The 23932-nt window shown below is 43.6% G+C and overlaps 1 protein-coding gene and 1 long non-coding RNA gene across 3 annotated transcripts in view; both read left to right on the top strand.

The window, feature by feature from the left end:
* Window positions 1-1286: 1286 nt before the first annotated feature.
* On the top strand, window positions 1287-3795 carry LOC119147895. The gene is made up of 3 exons (XR_005104219.1): window positions 1287-1375; window positions 2605-2753; window positions 3403-3795. It is a non-coding gene; the product is annotated as an uncharacterized LOC119147895 (long non-coding RNA).
* Window positions 3796-9710: 5915 nt separating this feature from the next.
* FGD5 (FYVE, RhoGEF and PH domain containing 5) overlaps window positions 9711-23932 on the top strand; it is a 109995-nt gene continuing 95773 nt past the window's right edge. For both annotated transcript variants that reach the window (XM_037383214.1, XM_037383213.1), the window contains exons 1-2: window positions 9711-9939; window positions 19504-22444. In XM_037383214.1, coding sequence (XP_037239111.1) covers window positions 9927-9939; window positions 19504-22444 — 2954 coding nt within the window. In that variant the 5' untranslated portion in view covers window positions 9711-9926. The remainder of the gene's footprint in view (window positions 9940-19503; window positions 22445-23932) is intronic.

Raw genomic sequence — 23932 nt, 5'->3', positions numbered from 1 at the left:
TGAAAGAAAGTACTCCCAGAAAGTGAGCAGAAGATACTCCTGCTCTGCTTTGACAAAATGGTTGTATAGGTACTTTCTTGTTTTGTGCACGCTTTCTTTCCCCAGTGATGTCTAAAAATGTTCAAAATGCACTACTGGGAGCTGATTCATTCAGGAATAGTATTTATGTGGCAGTTGTGCCTGCAGAACAACAAAGCAGTGCTCCATAAAAGTGAACCACTCAGATACCTTCCACAAGGAAATTCTGGTGTGGTCTGAACCTAATGTCAAAATTAGGAATGAAAGGGATCTTTACATCCTTGAACAACTGCAGTGACTTAGAAATGTTTCCTAGAGGCAAAACTATGCCGGGCAGAAGAAAGAGTTCTCAGTGCTGATGCTCCAGATGAGGAGCATACCAGAGTACATTGGTTCCATAAGGCTTTCTTGTGTCCTCTATTGCTTATCCAGCAAACTGTGATCAATATTGATGGGGCTTCTCACCATACCTACCAGTGTCCAAGAGCAAACTGAAAAAGTTAATTGCCTGGTTCAGTGAGAAGTGAGTCAGCATTGCAGGAATGCCTCACCCTTCCTCACATGTAACTTCCACTTGAAGCACATTGATTTGCACTGCAGCCAGGCCGTGGAATAACACCACAGAAGCTGGAAGGCACTTGCCCTGTTCTAGACATGGAAGAATAGCAAAAAATGGTCTTCACTGCCTACAAGACAGACTGAAGAAACAAGGAGGGAGATGCTCAAGATAAGAAATTTTTGTCATTTCAGAACTGCTGCATCCCAGTTTTGGCTCCCAGCAGGGCTGGCTTCAGGGAATAGATACATCACAAGCAGTTTATCCCACAGTCCCAGCCATTGTGAAAAATGTTTCCATATTCTGATCCACTTTTATATTACCTCACCTCATACAGTGTAACATCAACTTTTAGGAGCTAGGTTTAGGGGTTTCCCCCAAAGAACCAGTCACAGAAACAGTGATGAATTGGAGACACTGTAGCAGCAATCTTGTGTCTGATTACATTCTTCTCACATTTATAACTAGGCTAAAACAAGAAAAAAGGTACTCCCAGCTTGTACTGAGCTTAAAACCCGTTGTTTCTTCACCTAATCTGGTGAGGGGAATGAGGGTGAGCTTGTCTGCTTTATGACCCAGATCGGTCAATCTATCAAAATAAATTGCTTTTCTCAGCAAACTTTGCTTCTCTCTTTTAACGGTCACTTGCAGTGAACGGACACACTTCTGTGTGTACGAAGATCACAGGAAACTTAAAGAGAAACCCGTCTGCCACAAGACCTCTCTATCCACGCTGTCCTCTCTACCCACTACTGGCAAAGGCATTCAGGTGGCCTGGGTTACAGCAGACATAAGCCACAGGTACGTAGCAGCCTCTCTCTGTGATCAGGCACAGCAGATTACAATAGGTACAGACACACGTGAAATAATTAGCCTAGACCTTGAAGGCAGCCATTCTAGGATCAACAGCATAGCTTGCTGGCGGGAAATCAGACAGTCTGAGGGGAGCTTCCCCTGCAGCACTTTACTCTCGGGGAGTATTTGGTGAGAAAGGATCTGAAACAGAGGAAGGATAACTTCTGAATGTTGCTGTGTCCTACTGCTCTATTTCCTTAATCCTGAACACCAGGAAAAATACTCGGACAGCCAAATGGCTCAGTTCTATGGGTGGAGCAGACAGGGACAGCTCTGTGGCTCTGCATTTGCTGTGAAAAGGTGATTGGGAAGGTAGAATTTATGTCCAAAACCCAAAATAAGAACAACGATTTATCACTGTTTACTATTTTCATCTATTGCATTTACTTTTATTGTGAGGTGCACTTTAACCTCAGATACAGCTGGCCCACGTGCATTTTGTGAAAGAACCCACCAAATTTGAAATGTAAAGCCAAATTTTTGACTGTTTGTGCATGTACAGATTTACAGAAGTTAATATTCATTTCAGCTATGCTCCACTGGCTTTGCTAGCAATGGTCCTTCAATGATGCAAACTGCCCATTACAAGCGTGTGTGTAGTTTTCTCCAGGGCCATAATGGACTGCATTCTAACTACAACAGATTTTCTGAAAGCTCTACCTCAGACCTTTCAAGGAGGCCTGATCATAAGTGGGAAACTACACAACGAGTAAAGCATGAGATGTCAATATTTTTTAGTCATACGATACTTGGGTGATACAAGAAGCGGTTGCATTAAAAAAAAAGAAAAGAAAAAAAAAAGACTACATAATATTAAGGTACACCATGCAAAAAAACCCCCTGAGAGCATGACGGTGTCACCATGTTCAGTCACCTCTCCAACTCCTCAAGGTGGGGGGACATATCACAAAATTATGTTCCAGAGGTTGCTGACACAGGATCAATATTTAGTCATGAAGATGAAAAGTGTTTACAAATGCTTCCAATGGATAGGATTATCATGTGCTAATTAACCTCCAGACTGCTTAATAAGGCAGCAGCGTGGGCACAGAGGGGTGGGAGCAGTGGTGCACAGAGGCACTTTCCAGCCTCAGGGTAGATCATGGCTTGAATTATGACCTCCCACTGCATCCGTTATGGCACTCCAGTAGTTAATAGGAGCTTTCTTTGTCCAGGGGTTGCTGCGGAGACGGTTCCTGTGCCTCAGGAAGCTGGGAGAAGAGACGTTTCCTGTTTTGAAGAAGGTTTAAGAACGATTTTCCTCCAATCAGGCAGCAGATGCCTGGGCAGGAAATGGAGAACGCAGCTGCCAGCCCCACTGCGGGTCAGTGGCTTTACTAATCTATGCGGCCAAGGTTTACCACAGCCAGCAGGGCCCCAGTGATAAGTGGGTTGCAGAGTTAAGGGGAGGACTTGTGGTGGAAGGTGCCCGGAGCAGGACTGACACTGGAGTGAGACCAAAACAAATCCAAATACTAAGAGGAAATGGGCGTTTGGCTTCCTCCCTATTTGTACATCTCACACAGCACATTGCACCCAGTAGATGGCCCTGATAAAAATGAGGCATGTAATTAATTGTTGTGGTTCAAAACAATGCTCAGAGGTAGCAATAATCATCATTGCCATAACCTTTTCTCCCGTTGATGATTCACTGCTGAGGGAGACTTGCATGTATTGGGGGTGTCAAATGCATGGTCCCATCAAACGCAGGAAACCAGTCAAAATTTCTCCAGCTGGGTGGGTTTTTTTCCCCCCTTTTTCAGATGAAATTTAGCAAGAGTTTTCTGACCTCCAGAAGTGGGCTTCAGCTCTGGTCCCAGTGAAGCTAGAACTGATGTTGACTTCATTTATGCCAAATCTCAGGTTTTTTGACTCAGGGCCCAATTTTTCTTTCACTGACATCAGTTTTACACTTGCATAAGATTTGACGCTCAATGGTATTGCTCCTCACTTATGCTTGCTCACTTTGACAGATGTCTGAAGCACCCGTCTGCCATCCTTCAGCTCCCAGCTCACAATTTGATTCTCTGTGATGTTACTTCCTCCAGTGCTTTATGTAACAGATGGTGTCTGAGAGGGTGTGAATGGCTGGAGAAAAACAACACTAACTGCAGTAGGTAAATCCATAGAAGTGTGTTTTCAGCTGCTTCCCTGATTGCTGCTGGTAGAGCTCTACTGACATTTTGCAAATATAGGCACCAAGTGCTTTGAGTGCAGGATCATCACACTCCCACATCCTTGCGCAAGCTAAGTTACCTTTAAACAAAGCTTTGCCTGGGTAAGACATGGGCCAAAACTGAGCAAGGACTTGAGAATTAGGCATCTGGGCAGCTGAGAAGGAAAGAAAATCTCCATGGCAGTGAGGAATGAGTGGACTCAACTGTGACATTGTATAAGCTCTCAGATTTTGTACCATTGCCTAGAAATACTCTGTTTTTACAGAAATAGTAAGCAGTATGAATCTCAGAAACTCAATGCATCAGAAGAACTTTGATGGCATCATGAACCTTAATAGAAGCACATAAACCTCCTTCCTGAGAGGACTGGTGCTCTCACTAGGGGCCCTTTACTGAAAACAGCAAGTGAAACAGTCAGATGTTCATTTGATTAAGTAAGAGTTAAATCCATATTTAGAATATTTCACAGCTGTATTTCTTTGTAAGGAATACAAACACAGACTGGTCTCCCAGGACCTGACTCCACTATCCTTCTAGCCTTCCTCTCCTAAAGCATTCTGGGGTCTGTACACATCAGTCATCCTTCAAAATCTAGTAACTCCTGCATTCTGTGATGAACTCCCATAAATAGATAACAGACAGCATGTTTTCAGTGTTAGTCATGAATAATGAGTAATTGTAATCCCTTTTATCTTATTGCAAAAAACAGGTACTGCAAAAAAGATATGCTACAAATGCTGGTATGCTGGTATAGGAAAGAATAATCATCATGTTATAGCTATAACTCTCCTGTTGTTCTCTTCCTCTCCACTCCCTTTGTGTTTGTCTTTACTTGTCTGCTCTTGCCTGCAATTAGGATGTAAACTCTTCAGGGCCAAGGCTGTGACATATGTTTTACAGGTCCTTTGCTATCAGTTTTCATGTAGAGTACAAATGTAGAGTGAAGGCAGGGAGCAAACTGTCTATCGTAAAAAGTACACTGGTGGTCAACAATAGGAAGAATTGATCTTTATGTGCCAGAAAATATTGTACCAAATTGCACCGAGATGAGGTAATGCTGTCAACTTTGACTTGAGCAAGCTTCACTTTAGGACACTTTTAGTTTAGCTAGTCAGTGGGCTCCTGGAGGGTCAAGGATTTTATCTCAGTCCCAGAGGACTTGATAACATTTGCTTGAATTTCTTTCTTCCAAAGAATGGTTCACCACTAATCTTCAAGATCTCATCCAAGGGATGGTCCTTCAGTTTCCTTCTCTACCAACGACTCTCAAGAGAGCATTTACTTCAAACTGAAAGATCCTGGAGTGCTACTATGCTACAGACCTAAGACACATTCCTGTCAATGCACCTTAAATTCTAATACAACATCTTTCTGCCAGTGGCTCTCATGGCTTCCCAGGCAACTGGCCAGTGACAAGCTGTCATGTACAGCACTCCCTGCTCTTCTGGGTCTGAGCCTCTCAGTGTCAGGCAGCCTTTTGAGCAAAGAGGGAACAGAAGCCATGAAAGTGAGGGAGAGATGACGTACCAGTCACTGAAGGACATACAAAGTTCCACAGACACAGAAATTTGTCATCAGGCAGCAATGACATCAGTCTACAACCGCCCCCAGTGCTACTCCATTATAGGAAAGATAAATATCTAAAAAGTATTTAGCTATCATTATTTACCATAGGTGGCTATTATACTCAGCTCATCACAGCTGCCTATATTTTACATTTAATATCATCTGCCATCCCAAGGAATGCACGGGCTTATTGACGTGTTCACTTTTTTCCATCCTGCTTTAGTAAATGATTTCACTTTTTGTTACATGCAGCACCAGTTTACCCATGAATCACTGAAATGGTTACGCACAACAATGTTAAAGCAGACCTGATCAGCATTAATCCATGCCAACATAACCGACTGTCTGCCATATATTAAGCCTTTCAGATATCCTGGGCACCCTTACAGAGATAAACACAAGGGATTAGCTACCCTATGTATTCTGTCCTAGGGATCTACACCCTTGGGCTTTGCCAGACCACCAGCAGGGATGACTGTAGTTGAACCACCTCTCCTTGTCCCATGGTTTCCCAAGTGGCATGCCATCAGCTAGAATGCACCAGGAAATATCAAAATCCCATGAAAATAGGTGATTTCTCAGGCAACTAAGACCATATGCATGTAAAGATTTATAAGGTGATGTTGGTTTCTGAAATTGATGTACCAGGAAGCAAGGTAAGTGAAACCCCAAAACCTGGAACCCAAATCTATAAACCCTAATGAAGAAGAGAGAGCAGAGTGGAAGGTCATGAAAAATGCCCTGAAAGACTGCTTATAATGAAGCAGACCTCATCTTGAAGAACACCTCTATGTAATAACATTAAGAGGTTTTAAAATAACTATTGGGATGCATAGGTAGTGTAGCATGCAGACAGTCTCCAGCACTTCATTAAAATGGCACAGTGCTACGATTTATGTTACAATGATAAAAAATAAGATTCCAACATGCCACATAGCTCTGATCTAATTAATAGGGCACAGAAGTACATGGCGTAGCCCTACTTGAAACAGATTATGCACTTGCTTAGATTTAAGCATGTACTTAAAACATCTGCTGGATGGGGACCTATAATAAGCCTAGATGTTCACCTGAGTTTTAAAATTCATCAAACTTATTAAATGGTTAGTTGGGTTATGTTTTGAATAAAATCCTTCATTAAAAGTAATTTTATTATTAAAAAATAATTTGAATTATTTTAAAAATATCTGTTTAATTTATTTCAGTAATTGAGTAATGAAAACAGATGTGTCAATTTCACTTCTAGTCAATTAAGTCATGGATTCTCCCTGGGGAAGATGATTCCTCTGTGCTGAACTCAGCTTGCTTCAAGGAGTGTTCTGTGTGATGTGACCTCCATCCTTCAGTACTCTCCATTGCAGTATATACTTGCAAAAGTGGAGATTCCTCTTTTGGCTGCAAAAGTTTGATTTGACCCTTCAGCATCTCCTAAACATGTTCATGTGTGTTCATCTTCCCATTCTTCCATTTGTAATACAGGTCACTCCCCATTATTTTTGAGGAGGGTTAGAGGATAAACTGACAAATTTCTTTTATGGTCCTTATTTGCATTTATCTATAAAGCTCTAAAGCTTTTCATAATTTCAGTACAGGAAATTATACTCTGGATTGTCTTTTAGACTGACAATAAAGAGAATATAAGCCTTTTGCTTACTTCCAATTTTTTTTAAGATTGTGATCACTGCACAGATGTTTGTTTCTTTTTTCCTGTTGCACCCAAATTGTAGCTTAATTGCCCATCGAGCAGAGTCCTTGGGGTCCAAAATGAGTCTGAACAGCTCAAGAATACATTCCTTGGTGAACAGCACAGTATCTCATAGCATTGCATGTGTTGCATTTTTAACCAACAGAAACCAGTTCAAAGTTCAAACCAATCAGATCTGATGAACGAGAGGAGTCAGTGGCTCCTGGAGGTACCCTGGCACCCTGCCCGTTGTGGCAGGAAGCACATTTGAGAACAGGCAGACAGGAACTTGTGAGAAGTACTCACCCTTTCCAAAGCTAGGTCAGAAAACTAATCATGAGTAATGAATGCCTGCCCCTCAAGCCAGACTGAGCTACTGGCATAATACTAGGAGCAGGAGTTGCTCCCTTGTCATTAAGTATAATGTTCTTCTGGAGTGTTTATTTAGCTCCTTTCACAGAAAATGAGAGAGAGAAAAGAGTCATTCTTTGTTCCATGACATTTTTCACAGATTGTTTGGATCAAAACGTTTTAAGTGTCATGGTTCTGTGCCCTACAGCAGACAAAAAAGTATTTTGAGTGAAGTGCACATTACAAGACCACCCGATCAATTTGCAGAATCTCTTTTACAAGGGCTTTGTTTCCTAGTAATATATTTAACCAACGTTTTCCCATTATGTATCTAGGTATGAGAAAACTTTGCTACCTAGACTATGTTTTCCAGGTTATTAGGAAAATCCCCCAAATTCTGCAGCCCACATTTTCATTTCTTCTGTGAAAACATGTTTCTTTCCTTCCTGCTGCTCCCTCCCCTAATGTATTAGTATTTTGCAGCTGTTTAACCAGTTATTCTCCTGGAAAACATATTTAAGGACTTTTTTCCAAGTCACCTGTACTTTGCTTGACTTTTTTACTTCTGCTTTCTTTTTCCTTGTGTCACATTTCCCCCACACTTTGCAAGGCCCTAAATCTGTATTTCTGAAGCTGCTTCAGATGATTCTTTCTGTAGACACAAGTTATTTGTATTGATTGAGATAGACATCAAAGCTGCAGGTGGCAAGAATAAATCAGGGACCAGTGCATGAAGATGGGAGAAGGCCAGATGGCTGCTGCATTCCCTCACGTTATGCTGTGAGGGAAGATATAGGCCTTTCCATCACCTCATTGATGTCCGTCAGAATAGTAATAGAGGAGCTTCTACTGTAAATTTATGTATCTCCAAAACCATCCAGGATTGCAAATGCTTGCTTAGAACTGTAGTGATACAACCAGGGTCCCCTAGAGAACCAGAAACCAGCACTCCTGTGTGCCAGCCTCAGTGGGAGAGACTGAAGCCCACAGAAAGAAGGGTTTCATTCCCATTTCCTTCACTGCTTGCTTTCTCTCTTCAGAAGTCGGTGCACTAATGTGCAAGGCATCGCATCAGTCACAGTGAGACAGCATTGAAAAGTCAGGAAAAAGAGCTTTGACTATGCTACAGGGCATCTGCCAGCAGAATGACATTAGTTATGAAGTACTTTGCAAAAGCAGAACTAACAGCATCAAAAATTAAGTTGCTCCGGATGCTAGCTCTAGCAGTTCTCCTTATTTCTGTGGGATTCAAAATGTCAAAGCAAGACCTGACAGCTTCACACACCCCCCAGCCTGGACACTGAGCAGGTACAACGTGCTGCTTCTTCCCCCCCTCAGCCTGTTGGCATGCAGAGCTCTGGGACGGTGCGAGCAACCGTCCTGCCCTGGGGAGGAATGGCCCCTCCCTGACTAGGGAAGCGACCCTTGGGGTCAACTATGCCTCCCTGGGGTTACTTTGCCAGGGGAGGGAAATGCGCAGAGTTGCACTTTCTTGCGTGAGCTCCACTGGAAAAGGTGGCAGGGCTATATTATGCCTCCTTTGAGAGGAAGGGGGCGATCCAGCCTTGACTGGGGGTTGGTGCTGCTGCCAGCCCGAAAACGGGGAGAAGAGCCCAGCCACGGGATGCCTGCGTTACCTTCACTGAGCCAGGAGCTGGTTTACGGGAGAGAGGAAAAAGACAGCAGTCTGGAGCTGTCTCAAACCGCTCTGAGCAAGCGTGGTTTGTATGCGAGGGACCGTCCGTGGCTTCCCTGCACTCAAACACCGCTTCCAGCAGCAGGTGCTATCGGCTCCGCAGGGATGCTCCGGGCCAGGGAAAAATGCCCGGGGCGGGGCGCGGCTGGGGCGAGTGGGGCTTCCCCGAGCCTCCTTCCCCGTGGGGGTTCGTAGGCTGGGGCGGTCGTGCCCCACTGGGGAATGGAGCGGGGCTGGGAGGATGGAGGGAGCGGGGGGTGGGTGCGGGGTGGGTAGTTGAGTGGATTGGGGAGGATGGCTGGAGGGGGGGAAAGGATGGAGAGGAGGGAAGCGTGGACGGGAGGAAAAGGATGAAGAGGGGTAAAAGGATAGCAGGGGAAAGGATGAAGAGGGAAAGGATAGATGGAGGGGATGGAAGGAGGAGGGGGGGACGGAGGAGATATGGGGGGGGAGAAGGCGGAGGAGGAATGGGGGAGGAGGGCGAGGAAGGCGCAAAGAGGGACCAAGGGCAGTGGAAAGGGAGTGGGGGATACGAAAGGGGGGGCACGCGAAAGGCGGGGGCGGAGGACAGAGCAGCCCGCTGCGCCTTTAAATGTTCGCGACTTAGGCTTCCGTGCTGCTTCCACTCCCCACCCCCCCACCCCCCCGGAGCCACCGGCATTGCTCCGCGGCAGAGGATGCCTGCGCGCGCCCGCCCCGCCCCGCCCCGGCCGGCCCGGCCCGGCCCAGCCCAGCTCCGCGCGCCTCCGGCCGTGCGGGGCCCCGGCGCCGGGCGCCGCCACCGCCCCCCGACGGGCCGCGCGCGGGGCAGGGCGGGGGCGCGCCGCGGCGCTGACCGTCCCCGAGCCGGCACCGCCGCCTGCCCAGCCCGCTGCTCCGGGTCCGGCTGCCACGCCCGCGCTCCCGTGCCCCTGGAGGGGCTTGTAGGGCCGGGCTCGTTCGCGAGGGGCGAAGGCGGCGGCGGCCCCCCGGGACCATGCTCTGAGCGCCCGGGGCAGCCAGCGAGCGAAGTTGCGGTGGAAGATGAACAACGCCGGTAAGTGCGCGGGTCCGCCGGGATGGCTGTCCGTCTCCGGACATCTTTTTCCCCAGGGCCGGCAAACGCCGGGCGGGTTTCCTTCCTCCGGTACCGGCACCCTCCTTCGCTCGGGCCGGCACGCCCCGTCCCCGGGGCCAGTATCACTGGGATGGCACCCCTCGTCCAGGCTCTGCTTCTCCGGGGCTTGCACGCGCACAGCCCCCTGCCCCGTCCCGGCACCCCTCCCTCGGGGCCGGCAGCTCCTGGGCCGTGCCACCGGGACTGGCACCTTTGCTCCAGGCCCTCCTCATCCCCCGGCTCAGCAGGTGCTCGCTGGCTCTCCGCGGGGCGCCGCGCACCCCGGGGCTGTGCATCCCCATCGCTCTCCCCGCCGGGACGGGCACAAGCAGCAAGCCCGGGCGCGGCGCGGGTTCCGGGGACAGCCAGGCTGGCGGCTCGGGAGGGCTGCGCCCGCTGAGGGCTGCGGCTCTGCGCCCGCTCATGCCTCGGACACACTCAACGAAGCCCTCAGGGTATTTGCTGTGACTTTCTTTCCGAAAGTCTGGGTTTTGAGGAGGTAATGTTTTTTGCAGAATTTTCTCTCCAAGGCAAACCCAGACCCCTCCTCCTTTCTTCTGTGAACTTCCCAGAATTTTTCCTTGATAGAAACTGGGAAGGTGAAAGAGATGGGACGAGAAGGGAGCAGATATGAAAGACAGGACGTTTAACAGTTAAACATTAAAAGAAGTCACTGGAAAATCGGGGCAAACCTTAAATTCTCCATCAACACTTTCTGATATTCAGGGGTGAGGCATGTGTGTAAAAAAGATAAGAATCCAGCAAACAATTATTACTAACGCAGGAGTTACTTAGAAAAATCTAGTGCTGCATCTAGAACTAGAGAGGAAGGGGAATGGTCTTTTTGTGTTAGCCCTGAAATTTTCCGCTTTGTTTAGTTCCAGAAGGTGAATGTTGCTGGGCATCTCACTTGCACAGGTACTTCCCAAAGCCCAGAGATTTCACCGCTACATACCTTGCCCTACAACTGTTGTGTTGGGAGACTGAATCATTGTTTGCCAAAGTGCAGGGAACACAGGATTGGAAAGGATCTTTTAGGTCAAAGCTAGCCCTCTGCTGTTGTATCAGTGTGTCATACCACTCCTCTGAGTTTAAAGCAAAAGGTTCTTTTTCCCCTTGGAGCGGAGAGCAAGACACTCTCCTACCCCAAAAGTGGTGACATTTCCATTCTGTTTTCTGATTCTGTCTGGACTGGACCCTGTCCCTCCATTTGAAAGCTAAGTGAGCCAGCCAAAAATTGCTTGAGCTGTGATGCTCCAACCTCTCTTTCTTCATCTCTCCGTTATTTAGAACTGACTGGCTCAATCTGATCCTGTTGTCTGTGGATGTGCAGTGTAAGGAATATCGGATGTATCCATTTGTAAAGACTTGAATTTCACTAGCAGCTTTTATTTTTCAGAAAGGTAGGACTGAACAGGACTACCTTCGTTACCAAAAGCAGTACCTGTTGTTACAGAACACAAAGTCCATATTACTCCTTCTATTAATTCACCAAATTATATCTTCAGCTAGAAGTTTTTAGGTAGCTCTCCTGATAGTCCTCTCACAAAACTGAGAACCTCTTTCCACTGCTAGTTCTAGTTTCCAGACCAGATCCATCTCCATTTATTCTTGTGATTACATTGTCCTTTTGCTTAAAAATAGTTCTTTTCCTCCTCTGGTGTTTACCTCCTGGTTGTATTTATAGAGTGCTCATATCCCTTCTCAGCCTTTTTGTTTTGTACATTCACACAATGCAAGGAATGTCTCTCCCATCAGTGCAAAGCAGAACTTCCTACTGAATCTGGAGGAGAGGGCTATTTATTAACTGGGACAACTCAGGGACCAGCATTAGTGATCTTTGTATTACAGTAAGTAATACATAGCCCCAGTAAGCAGAGTCGTATCTGCACGCGTATATGGTAGCCTTGATCCCACAGAAGTTGAAATAACAGCAGACAGAAAACAGGAAGGGAGATATGGATTATCCTCAGAGATGCGGAACTGATATGAAAAGAAAGATGAAGCAATCCACCCAAGGTCACAGGAAATCTGTGGTAAGAGACAAGAGACAGACCCCCATCTCTCAGCCTCATACATAGGACCTTCCAGCCTCTAAGCACCGACTTGTTTGCCAGGTGCTGAGACGATGCTGCCCATAGGAAGAATGTACAGATGTTAGACTACAGATTGTTCAGAGGTGTAAGCAGACTGTATATTCTTTCAGCTGCTACTGAAAATGTTATAGGAAAAGCTGCCATATGTACCTGTCAGAGAGTTTTAACCAGTATCTTCTTTGGCTCCTAGGAGGCAATATATGAAACAACAGGTGAATATAAGCTGTCCACTGTAGTGTAAAGTTCCTGTTGTGAAGTCATAGCCAAATTGCAAACATCACAAACACTTACAGTTACATTAAAAAGAAATAAAAGCCAGTAGTTTAGAACCAAGATTATTTTGTTGTTGTGTACCTGCAGTTTTTCATAACCAAGTCCCCCAGTCCTACCAAAACTTGTATGTACAGTCTGCTAGAGACAGTGAAAATGCCAGAGAATTTTCAGGATCAAGATTTTTTTGGGTCAAAATCCATCCTTTTCTGATTATATTGTCTTTAGATTTTTTTTCCCTTCCTCAGCAGTGTTTCTCTGTGAGGTGTTACGCTGTTGTATTATATTTACAGATGGCTGCAATAAAGTTATATAGTAAGAGGAATTTGTAAGCTATTGATCTGGTATCCCAGAGTCATAATGCATTGATCTAATCATAGAGGATGGATTCCAGTAACTGTACAGAACAGCATTTTATTTCTGCAGAGAGGGATGTGCTCGACAGCCCAGCTGTTAATAGTTCAATTAAGATTTGTAAGAAGACAAAAATCCCATGGGATAGTTACTCCTGACTATAGGTCTGTCTTCACACTGGTGGAGCCTTCTTGCTGTATACAGAGTACTTTTGATCACACATTTGAATAAGAGAGGATAGATGTTTTTAAATATATGAGACTTAAGCAGAAGCTGAAATGCCATTTTCACAAATGCCTGAGGCATTTAGGGGCCAATGATCTGCTGACTTTGAACAGGGTTTCATATCTCAAGTGCCTAAAGTCCCAGTTTTCAGAAGACACTTACGTACCTGATTCCTGTTCAAGTCAAAGTGGGAGCTGATACCTAAATCTGGACTGAGTTCCCATTTGGAAAGAAGACTTGCACTCCTACATTATTAGAAAATCTGAGTCTAAATACCTTTTCCATTTCAAGTGACTCCCATGCAACTGCTTTCATTTCTTATTTAACTTTCATAATTTCAGACTTTTCTCTGATCATGTGAAGTGATGCATTTACATGCTGTAAAACAAAGAGAACTACTTTTGCAGCTCATACTGCAAAATTAATGATATCTTGGTTATTTATAGTACATTCTGAGATCCTACGAGTAACAGCACTGGTGTTTTATGAGTTGAACCCCTCAAAAGGGTTTATACTTTCCTTGTAAATCATGCTACCTCATCTATTTAATCTCTAACATACTGAAGCAGGTTGCACAGCTTATGCTGGGTACTTAATTCAGAATGACATTGCAGTGGCTTATCTATATAGGCAGCTTTACACACCCTCACTGTCTGACTTGGACAGCTGGCAGAATTGTAATTACAGGTTGGAACCTACTGCTTCTTGTACTGGAAATGTAATACATGAGTTTTAGGAGAGACTCTGCTTGGCTTGCCTTACGTTCCTAGTAGCGTTACAATAGTGGTTGGTGCCCATGTTTTGGCCAGGTCCAAAGCCAGCTCTTCCTCTGAAAAGAAGAGCTGTCCATTTCACTTACAGTGAAGCTCCATGTGTTACTTTGATAGGAAGCTCTTGTCTACCACTCTCTCAGTAAGGAGTAAGCACCATGGTCAAAACACAAACCAGCCTGTTAGACAAGCTGCAATAGACACAGGTATAGAATTTCCTCTCTGTCCTGCTTTGTAAGAGCTTGGTGGTGTTTGGTAGCTGAGGTATGGAAGCTTCTACCTATGACTGTACAGTGCAGTCACACTGTTTCCATGAGTTTCTGGGTTTGTGCAGCATTTGGCACATGTGGCTTTTGTCAATGGTATGAGCTCTTAGCACTGTCATGCTTTGACGTGAGAGGAAGTGTGAACATGTTGGCTGCTGGTACAGGGTAGGTTCTTTGTTGTTTCATCTTGTTGCCTGGTTCATGAAATATAAATGCTACCATGAAATAACTTCTGTCCTTCCTGGTCCGAAGAATTTTTATGTCTGTCATAGTGTTTTGGCAAGTGACATGTAAATTAATTCCTCTATTTGCTGCTATTCTTACGGTTGCTTATTCCCTCAGTGGTGGGACTTTGCTTTCTTCAAACAGGGAATTTGATCCCAGTCTTTGGAAGAAGTTACAGACTTTCTTGATAAAGGCAACGGTATAGGTACAAAGACATACATTGATGCCTATGTAGTATTTTAGTAGCACATTCGGATTTAAAAGAAAAGCATTTATATAACAGAAATAAAGTCTGCTAATTGGCAGTAGTGAATTTCTGTAGTAGTTCTCTCGGTAACATTATCAAATGGTGGTATGCACAGTCCTGGGACCAAGATTATGTTGATACTGTCCAACATTTCCTTGGTAGGAAAGCAAACAGAAAAGCATCAGATGACAAAGTTCACTTTATGATGTGAAGATTGGTGAAAAGGTAATTAACATAGGAGGCAGGGCAATTATATAAACAGATCTGGATCATTAAGTTGGATCCATTCTAACAAATTACACTTATTGCATATTATAAAGCTATCAGTTTAGAGGCAATGAACAGGTAACACAGCCTTGGGAACACTTTAGAGGTCATAATGGACAAGCAATTTAACCTTATAAAATAACAAGCTAAAATGGAGAATAGTGAGAACTGGATCTAAGAAAGTACTGAACTCTGTAGACAGCATCATCAGTACCCACTGTGAAATTCATCCCGTAGGTCTGCCCTGTGTATTTTATAGGGGCTGTTGGAAAATTGGAAAAGGTTCAGAAAAAATCCAAAAGAAAAGACTGCAAAGATCTAACGAGTTAATTTGTTTAGTTTACCAGAAAGAAGAATGTACCAAGACATAGCTGTAGGGAAGTATAGGTCTTCCCTAAAGAAATACCGAATAATAAAAAGAGTCTTCAACCCAGTGGAAGAAACAATAACAGATGTTGGAGATAGAAGCCAGGCAGCACTAACTGGAAATAAGGGCTTTATTTCAAAAATGAGCAATTCATTACAGGAATCAGATAAGGATGATATTAAGGTATATAGTCCACCTTTTGCTGACTTCAGACCAAAGCTGTGTAGATGGCAAGTTTTAATATAGCTCGGTGAAATTCTACAGCTCCTGATCAGAGCTGAATAAGTCTTTCTGATGCCCTTGTCTGGCTGTTCTCCTTCTACCTCCTGTTTCTTAGGCACTTTCCATCTGTGGATTTCAGTCCCTTCCTCCTGGTCAGAAGCAGTGACAAACAGGACTTGTGTGCATTGGTTCCCACTGGGATTCTAGGTTTGGTGCAGTCTCATCCCACTGTTGCAGTGTGGTCCCTCCACCTGCGTTGTCACTTCCATCCATAAGCTCTGTAGATCCCTGAACTATGCAGTGCATTTCTGTCCTTTGTCCTCAGTGTCTCTCCTATTTTAACATATGTCTGAGCTGAATTAATGCCAAAGGCCTGAAGAAAACACAGGTCTACAAAAGTTTGTTGGTTAGAAAAAGCTACTTTCAGCAACTTAAGAGATGCCTGAACTGAATTGTGGCACCACCCAAGGCTGGAACTAGTATCTGCAGTGTAGAGCTGAGTAATTTCCTGGGCAACTATCAAAACCCATGGGCCTGGGGCATGTCTACAAATACTCCTGCAAATGTGAAATCTCAGTGTTTAACTAGGTCTTCACCCAAAAACCAGCTGCTTGGTAGGGGTGTGTTGGTGTTAGTACATATGGTCCCTTAAAAGCCTTAATTAAATTCTAGGCTAATTCCTAAATCTGGAGAACATTTCAAAGTGGGTAGTTGCAGTGTCTCAGGCAATACCCCACTACAAAATGTTTATTGTTTCTAATAAACGCTTTGAACAGTGAGGGCTGTATGGGTTGATTGTCATTCCAGGAGAGCTGCTAGGCTACTTTTCACCGCTTAGAAACTTGGTGGGGAGGAGAGTAATGTCATTTCATATGGGCCATGGCAGGAATGGAACCATGCTGAAGTGCAGTTTTGCCTGAAGGAAGGTGGGTAAGGAGAGGAAAAGGTCCTTGTCAGTACAAGGAAGCATCGAACAATAAGGGGAGGAGCAGGCTAAAGAAATTCCTATTCCCTAAGAGTTTCCTTTTAAGCACAAGGTGGGTGTGTCTCCCTCCAACATAAACCACATCCTAAAATAAACATGCACAATTATTTGTGAACATACACATTCCTTATGGTGCAGTGTTGTTTTGTGTCCATTTGGAAGTTACAGCCAGAACCTTTCAAGTGCCTCAGACAACAAAAGAAGCAGAAATTTAAGCAGAATGAAATTGAGTTGATAAAAGGCAAAGAGCTGTGCTTTCTTTTCAGTAATTGGGTTATTTTTTTAAACAAACACTTGTACTCTTCCCACTGCCTCCCCCTTCCCCTAAAAAAAACCAAACACCCCCCCCCAAAAAAAAACAAAACCCAAACCCAAAAAAAACACAACCAAAAAAAAAAAAAAAAGAAAAAACTTGGTTAAGGAGCCTCGTGAAAGAAGGGTAAGATCAATGCACAGAACAGTTAGGAAAAAACTGGAAGGAATCAGTAGTGACCAGTAGCTGGCACAAGTGGGTCAGAGTAGGACATCACAATGCCTATTATTACCGTACTACAAAAGGGTCCATTACCATAAGTGCTCTTCTTCTAGCAATGTTACTGAAGGTAGCAGAAGGAAAAACTCAGGATTACTTGGTTCCTTTTGCTGTATAAAATTATCACTGGAGGGAAAGTAAGTAACTGTGTTTAAGCTATTTATTTTTTTAAGTGTGTCTGCATGGTTATTTTACATAAAGAAAATGACTTCATTACATTATTTTATTTCAAATTTGTTCCTAAGACAAAGCCTGGGAGATCCTAGCATTCTCTGCAGTCCAGTCTTTTTCTTATTACTCAGTGTTTCAGTACAGACACTCCATCTGACAAGAGGATGGGAATGCAGAGACTGTGCTCAAGCCTTGTCACATCCCAGGAATGGAGTAGGTATATTTGTGTCCTGCTCTTGGACAGACATTCCTAGGAAAAGCCAGACACTGTAGGAAGTGGTGTAATACCTCCAAAGTGATTTTTCTTCCTTGAGGTTAGTCCTAAAAATGCCTCATTATGGTGCTAAGGGGTGCATTGCACATTTCTGGTGGAAAAGGTGTAAGGAATCAGTTCTAGCTAATCAAAATTTCATGCATTTTACTACCAGAAAGTTAGTTTAGGATGTTCAGTCATTGCAATAACTGATTTAAAAATCCAAAAGGTAGATCTGGCTGGGGAGCCAGGCTTACAAGACACTCAGCCCACTTCAATTCCTTCCCTGTGTTTTAACAGTTTTCAGCACTCTGCAGCCTTTAATTGCTGCAGACTTGCTGCTGGCTGCAACAGAAGCAACGGTACTTCAGCAGTGGTGGGGTGTTTGGCATGTAACATTTCTGAAATAATCTGGAGGGAAAGATTAGCTACCCATTCTGTGATTTCAGTAGTTAGACAGATACTGTGCAGCTCAAAGCAGCAGTGGATACTGTGAAACAAGAGTACACACTACAGTACTGGAGACTGACGAATACGCAGTTCTCTCCCTCCTTTTCCACAAGTTGTTTTAAGCCTCCCACATTTGAAGCTGGATCAGATAAAACCCCAGATACAGAATAATTCTTAATCAGTATATGCAATAAGGTGCCTTATTAGAACAGACTTTTCATTCCTGGGCTGAGCTGAGCTGAGCTCACTGACTCAGTTTTTAGCTTACATGAAATCTCTCTGGTGTCTCATAATTCTAGAAACACTGTGGTCTGGTTTATCAGAATGCCAAATTGCCAGCATCTTTCTGAGTATTGGAAGAAATTTCAGCAAGGTTAAGAAGATCTGAAGAAACAGCCTCTTGTATCTCCCAGAGTAATGAAACAAGTATGCCAGTATTAGTTCAATAAAAATGACTTCAGTCGGACTAAGATAAAAATAGGAAAAGTACTGTGACACCAAATATCATAACAATCAGAAAATAATTTTTAAGCAGTTTGTATTCAGTATTACTCTGTTATTAGTATGAAGCACAGCTGAATTGTAATTGTTTTCAGTTCCAGATGTCAAAAGTCTGCATTCCAAAATACTCAAAATGTAACAGCACAGTAGCTACACTTTCTGAAACATGATTTAGGATAGGATTTCACACAGGAACCATGTCCTAAATGGTATCTCTTGAGATGCTGTTTCCTTATTTCCTGTGTGTAGGGCATGAGGATTTTGCACAAGGACTTGTTCCTGGCTCTCATGATGAAACTGTCCTGTGCTTTTCCTTGCAATGGGGAGCTCCCCTTTTTCCACTAAAATGTGTTAATTAAAATTATAAAAAGATATTTCTGATTAATTAACTATGTAATTACCTATTGATGGCTAGGAGACATTATAAGAGCAAAACCCCTTCTCTTTACTTGTTACCATCTGTAACCATTTGGTGCACTGGCTTCTTTACATATTTCATCTCATCTAAAATCTCATGAGGGAGGATCCCTATTGTTGCCTATTTTTGCAGCCTTTCAGCATTTCATTTAGTTAGTTAAAGAATATAAATTTCAGGACCAAGACAGCGGGAAATGGCTGTGGCACATAAACTGTACTGTGAGTAAAATGGCCATACATGACGTAATTAATCTAGTTTCAATCTAGTTTATTGTCAATCTATTTGAATTCCCCTACATGTGTCAGCACTTCCGCTAGAAATAGTTAAGAGACTCTGGCTGGCCTTATTTTGCAAGATAATTCACTTTTTTAACAGCATATTTTGACATTCAGAGAAGATTATACCTGCAAGGGGTCCTGGCATTTACAGGAGGATGGGAGATCTTTTGACTGAAGAAAGGACTGAAGAAGCTGTATACTGAAAACTGAACTTAAGTTTAAACCAGTAACTCTTTTCATGTTTTGGGCTGAAGTATTTCATTCAGTGCATTATAACTCAGCTACATAATCAATGGAAAGTATTAGCTGAGCTTTCAGCAGACCATCTTACGCCTTATGATTATGTTGTTTGACAAATAAAATGTAACTCCATATTTTGTTCCATGGTAGTGGCGGATGGGAAGGCTGTGTGTCTGGGCACCAAGCGCTCACTTGAATTTAGCTGAAGAACTCCTTCATTTCCCTTTTCAGAGCTGAGCCTTTTATTGGCTGGAATCCTTCTGCATTAGAAGTCATTGGTATAAGATAAAGTGTGATGTAGGATATATTCTGATGGCTTTTTTAAGAAACCAAGATGACTAACATGGCTTTTCTCTCTTTTCTCCAGAAATCACAAAGCCACCACTAGCACCGAAACCAAAGATTATTGGTCATCTTTCTCCAGTAGCTGTCTCCAAATTTTCTCCTTCACTGCCAAGGGCTGATACTCTTCATAACCTGAGCTCTATGTCTAGGGGTCCCAAACCACCTATTGCTCCCAAGCCAAAATTCTCAGCTGACAGTGAGGGCAAATCCAGTGTTTATACCAACAATAACTTAAATAAATGCTCAAATGGGAAACTGGTGTGTCTTGATGGAGAGCTGTATGAAGGAAACCAGTGCAATGCTGATTGCCCAGAATCTGAGGCGGATAATGAATACATTGTAGTTCCTGAAACTCAGCTGACCAGCAAAGACTGTAATGACTTGGAACATGAGCATGATCTGAACCTAGATTCCTCTGAGGAAAATGAAGTCTTGGAAACTCCAGAAGAGGTAGGGAGGGAAAAGGATAACATTGCTAATGATGAGGATACCAGCAATCGAGACGTTACCGAAGATGAGCACTGTAACTCTTCAGATATTGCTGAACCAATGGAACCAGACTCTGAAGAGTCAACCAGAGACTGTGACCAGTCTGAAGCACTTTGTGAGGAGTCCTCAGATGCCCCCGATGGGGATAAAGATGCTTTCAAGAATGTAGATGAAGATGAGGATGTTGTAAGTGATTGTAGTGAAACAAAAAACAAGGAGGCAACTCCTAACAACCTGGAACTCTTTACAGACAACAGTGATTGTAAGACTGACAGTGATAACATTTTGAGTAGAGATGAGGAACTAAAGGGTGATATCTGTAAAGATACAATTTTAATGCCACTACCTGAAGATGAATCGATCCCAGGTTGTGAGAAGGCAGGGCAGGAAGAACTGCCCGCGATTTTAGAAAAGGGAGATGAGTGTCTAGCACATGATGGTGACCACGGTGTGCATGCAGAGCTTGATTTGAACATGGAGGGGGAGTTAGAAAATGATGACTGTGCAAGCCCTGACGTGCTGCCTGATGAGGCCAGTGAAGAAGCAGCTCCTGGCTTAGAACCATGTGAAAATCAACCCAGCACTGAAAATGGTTTAGGAGAATCCATCCATCAAGCAGCAGCCGAAGAGGAGGAAGCAGACACAGATGAGCACAGTAATACAAACACAGGAAATGCCAGTGATACCTGCCAGATCACTGAGAGGAGAGGTGAGGAGAAGACACCAGAGGTAGCCTGTGAAGCAAGCGAAGACTCTGGGAAAGAGGAGGAAGAAACTGTGAATGCAGAGAATACGGATGCTGCCTGTCAGATTGCTCCTTGTGAGAATGAATGTGGTGAGGGAGTACCCATGGAACATTCAGATGAGAATCTTCAAACAGAAGGGACCTCTCTGGATGAAGAGGGTGTGATCTCCAATAGTCTACCTAGTAGTCCAGGGATGGACCCAGAGCTGGAAGATACGCCTGCTGAAGAGCACAGTGAAAATATTGTGGAAACCTCTAAGTCAGATGAGCTGCAACTTGAAGACAATGAGTTGGAAGCAAACAGCCTCAGCAAACGTGTCCCAAGTCCACCTCAACAGGTCCCACTTGAGGAAGAGTTAGAAGTCCGTAAGCATGGGAAAATGAATGCAGAATGTGGGACCAAACACATCTTGCATGAAAATCTAGCAGTCCCTGAAGTGGTCATTGTGCCTGAAGATTCAGAGGAAAGAGAAACTAGCAGTGATTCCTTAGATGACCCTTATGTGCTTCCTGCAGAAAATGAAATTGCTCATGATGGGCAGACTGATTTAGGAACTGATTACAGTAAAAGGGATGGATTGGGCATGGATGGTGAAAACAACTTGCTGCCTGTTGATTGTAAAAGCATTGTCACTAGAACACGGTCGCTCTCTGGGAAAATGCCAGGCTATGTCCCAGAAACTGTTCCAGAAGAAGCTGGACCTGAAACTGATTTACCATCTTCCTGCAATGGCTCTGGGACAGAAGTTGTAAGCAATAATTTACTGTCAGTGGAAGGAAAACCAACAGAAGCCAACAGAGCATTACCAACCAAGTCAAGACGTTTCATTTTATATCCTCGATCTTATTCTGTTGAAGGGAGAGAGATACCTGTCTCTGTTTACAGAGAAAGTGATGGCTGTGTACTGGATGATGGTAGAATAAAAAGGACAGAAGACAACTTGTCTTTGCCTTGTGTCAATGGTTCCTCAGGTAGTTTTTCCCAGAGAAATCACCTTTCATCATGTGGCTTATCTACTCCATCCTCAGTTGTTGATATACCACCTCCTTTTGAACTTGCCTACATCACCAAAAAGCCAATCACTAAAAGTTCCCCTTCACTTTTGATAGAGAATGACTCACCTGATAAGTATTCCAAGAAAAAGAAATCTTCCTTTAAGAGGTTCCTCACTCTAAAATTCAAGAAGAAAACTGAAAGTAAAGTCCATGTAGATGTTAATGTTTCCTCTTCAAGGTCCTCGTCAGAGTCCAGCTATCACGGGCCTCCAAGGCTGATGGACCTGGACAGGAGGAGCCTAAGTAGTTCACCTCAACTAAAATCACATGTGGGGAAGCTCCGTGCATCTGAGTCTCCCTCGGCTGTTCTTTTCTATAAGGATGGTAAAAGAAAAGGAACGCCCAAGTCCTTCAGCAAGAGTGTTTCAAGGGTGGAGTCCTTTGAGGACAGGTCCAGGCCTCCTTTCATGCCACTCCCATTAACAAAACCTAGGTCCATTTCTTTTCCCAATGCTGACACATCTGACTATGAGAACATTCCTGCTATGAGCTCTGACTATGAAAACATACAGATTCCTCCTCGAAGATCCACCAGAGCAGGAACTTTTACTGAGTTTTTTGAAGATCCCAGCAGGGCATTGTCTGCTGCTAATGAGAATGACGGCTATGTGGATATGAGCAGCTTTACTGGCTTTGAGAACAAGCAGCAAACCACAGACCAGGAAACAGAAAGGTACTGTAATAAATTATTATGTAAGACCTGCTAACCCTGGCCAAACAGGCAAGGCCTCCCCTGCTAGGTGTCATAGGCAGGTCCTCCATGTTGCTTGGCTTATACCCCTTCTCAGGAAATGCTTACAAGACAGTTTGGAAGAACACAAGATAAGCCTTTTTCAGTGAAAATAAAAAGACACCAGATTAACTCTTTACCTTGTAAATGTATGCTAGCAAGTCCAGTGGATCTGGACCCTATGGTTTATAAATACAAACCAAAGAATGTTTAAAAACATTTATTTTATCCAACGGATCTAATTTTTTGTGGCTTGTGGGGTGGGGGCAGGGGGAAAAGCTTGCTTTGTTCTTCAGTAAGAAACATTTCTGTCTTGACTGAATGAAAAAAGAGCCTATTTGCTGGAAGGGTTCCTGCTTCAATTTTTCATTCCTGTCAATTTCTCAAAGCAACACTATATATGTAACTTCTCTTTCCAAGTACATCAGTTAAGTGTAGACCAGAAAACCCCAAATCATGAACTAAGACTAGACAATTTTAGAAGTTGCTTTAAAACCTATCATTATGCCCCTTTGACAGAGCTGCTGGTTTATAAATTAATTAAATAGCTCTGTCTGAAATCACATGCATTGCTAACATTAATAACAATCTGTGATCCTATTCCATTAGATTATTTGCAAACAATAAAATGTCCTTTTCATAGTTACACAGGAGCAATGCATTCAAGACCTTTGAATTTGTCATCAGATTATAGCATATAATCAGTGGAGTGCAGAGGTGTAAGAAGAGTGTTTTCCATTAAGTTCATGTTAAACAGGTAATGAGAAAACAAGGTGCAAAGCAAATGAATGAAAAGGAATGTCTTTAATGCAGTTATATTTTGTTAGAGCTGTGTAAAAAAGATAAAACATCTTAAAAGCAAGGTTTTCCTGTCCATTTTCATCTATAATTCTAAAGATTTAATACTCCTGCTTTTTTGCAACATTTATTTTTTCTGCTCCTCTCCCTTGTCATTATGAATGGAAAAAACCATGGGCATTTCACACATCCCTCTTTTGATATTTCAGACTTGGGGAGTAAAAGAACTTTTCTTTAACACCTCTGAGTGAGTCTTGCAAACCATTCCTAAAACAAGAATGATGTACAGTGCTTTGTCTTTCTGAGAGGCAAGAACTGGCAGGGGAGGGGGAGGTATGACAAAGGGACAGAGATTGCATCAGTGGTTAAGCTGTCGATCAAAACATGTCTGAAGCTGAGGGGTCTGGGATGCAGGTCTGTGGTTTAGCTTCGGAGATGCTGGATGCCTCCAGCGTTGGGAGCCCCAGTGGTGTTGACACTGGGACATGGTGGGGTACAGTGCAGCTTCACAAAGCACACAGCTACATCCCTAGAGCTCTGCTTGGAAAAGCCGGTCAGTTCTTTGTGTCCATTAAATGCCACCCATTTTAGGTAGTTCTTGAAGAACCAAGTTTAAAATATTAAAACTATGTC

Source organism: Falco rusticolus, chromosome 4 (genome assembly GCF_015220075.1).
Source record: "Falco rusticolus isolate bFalRus1 chromosome 4, bFalRus1.pri, whole genome shotgun sequence".
NCBI lineage: Eukaryota > Metazoa > Chordata > Aves > Falconiformes > Falconidae > Falco > Falco rusticolus.
This window is presented reverse-complemented; position numbering and strand designations above follow the sequence as displayed.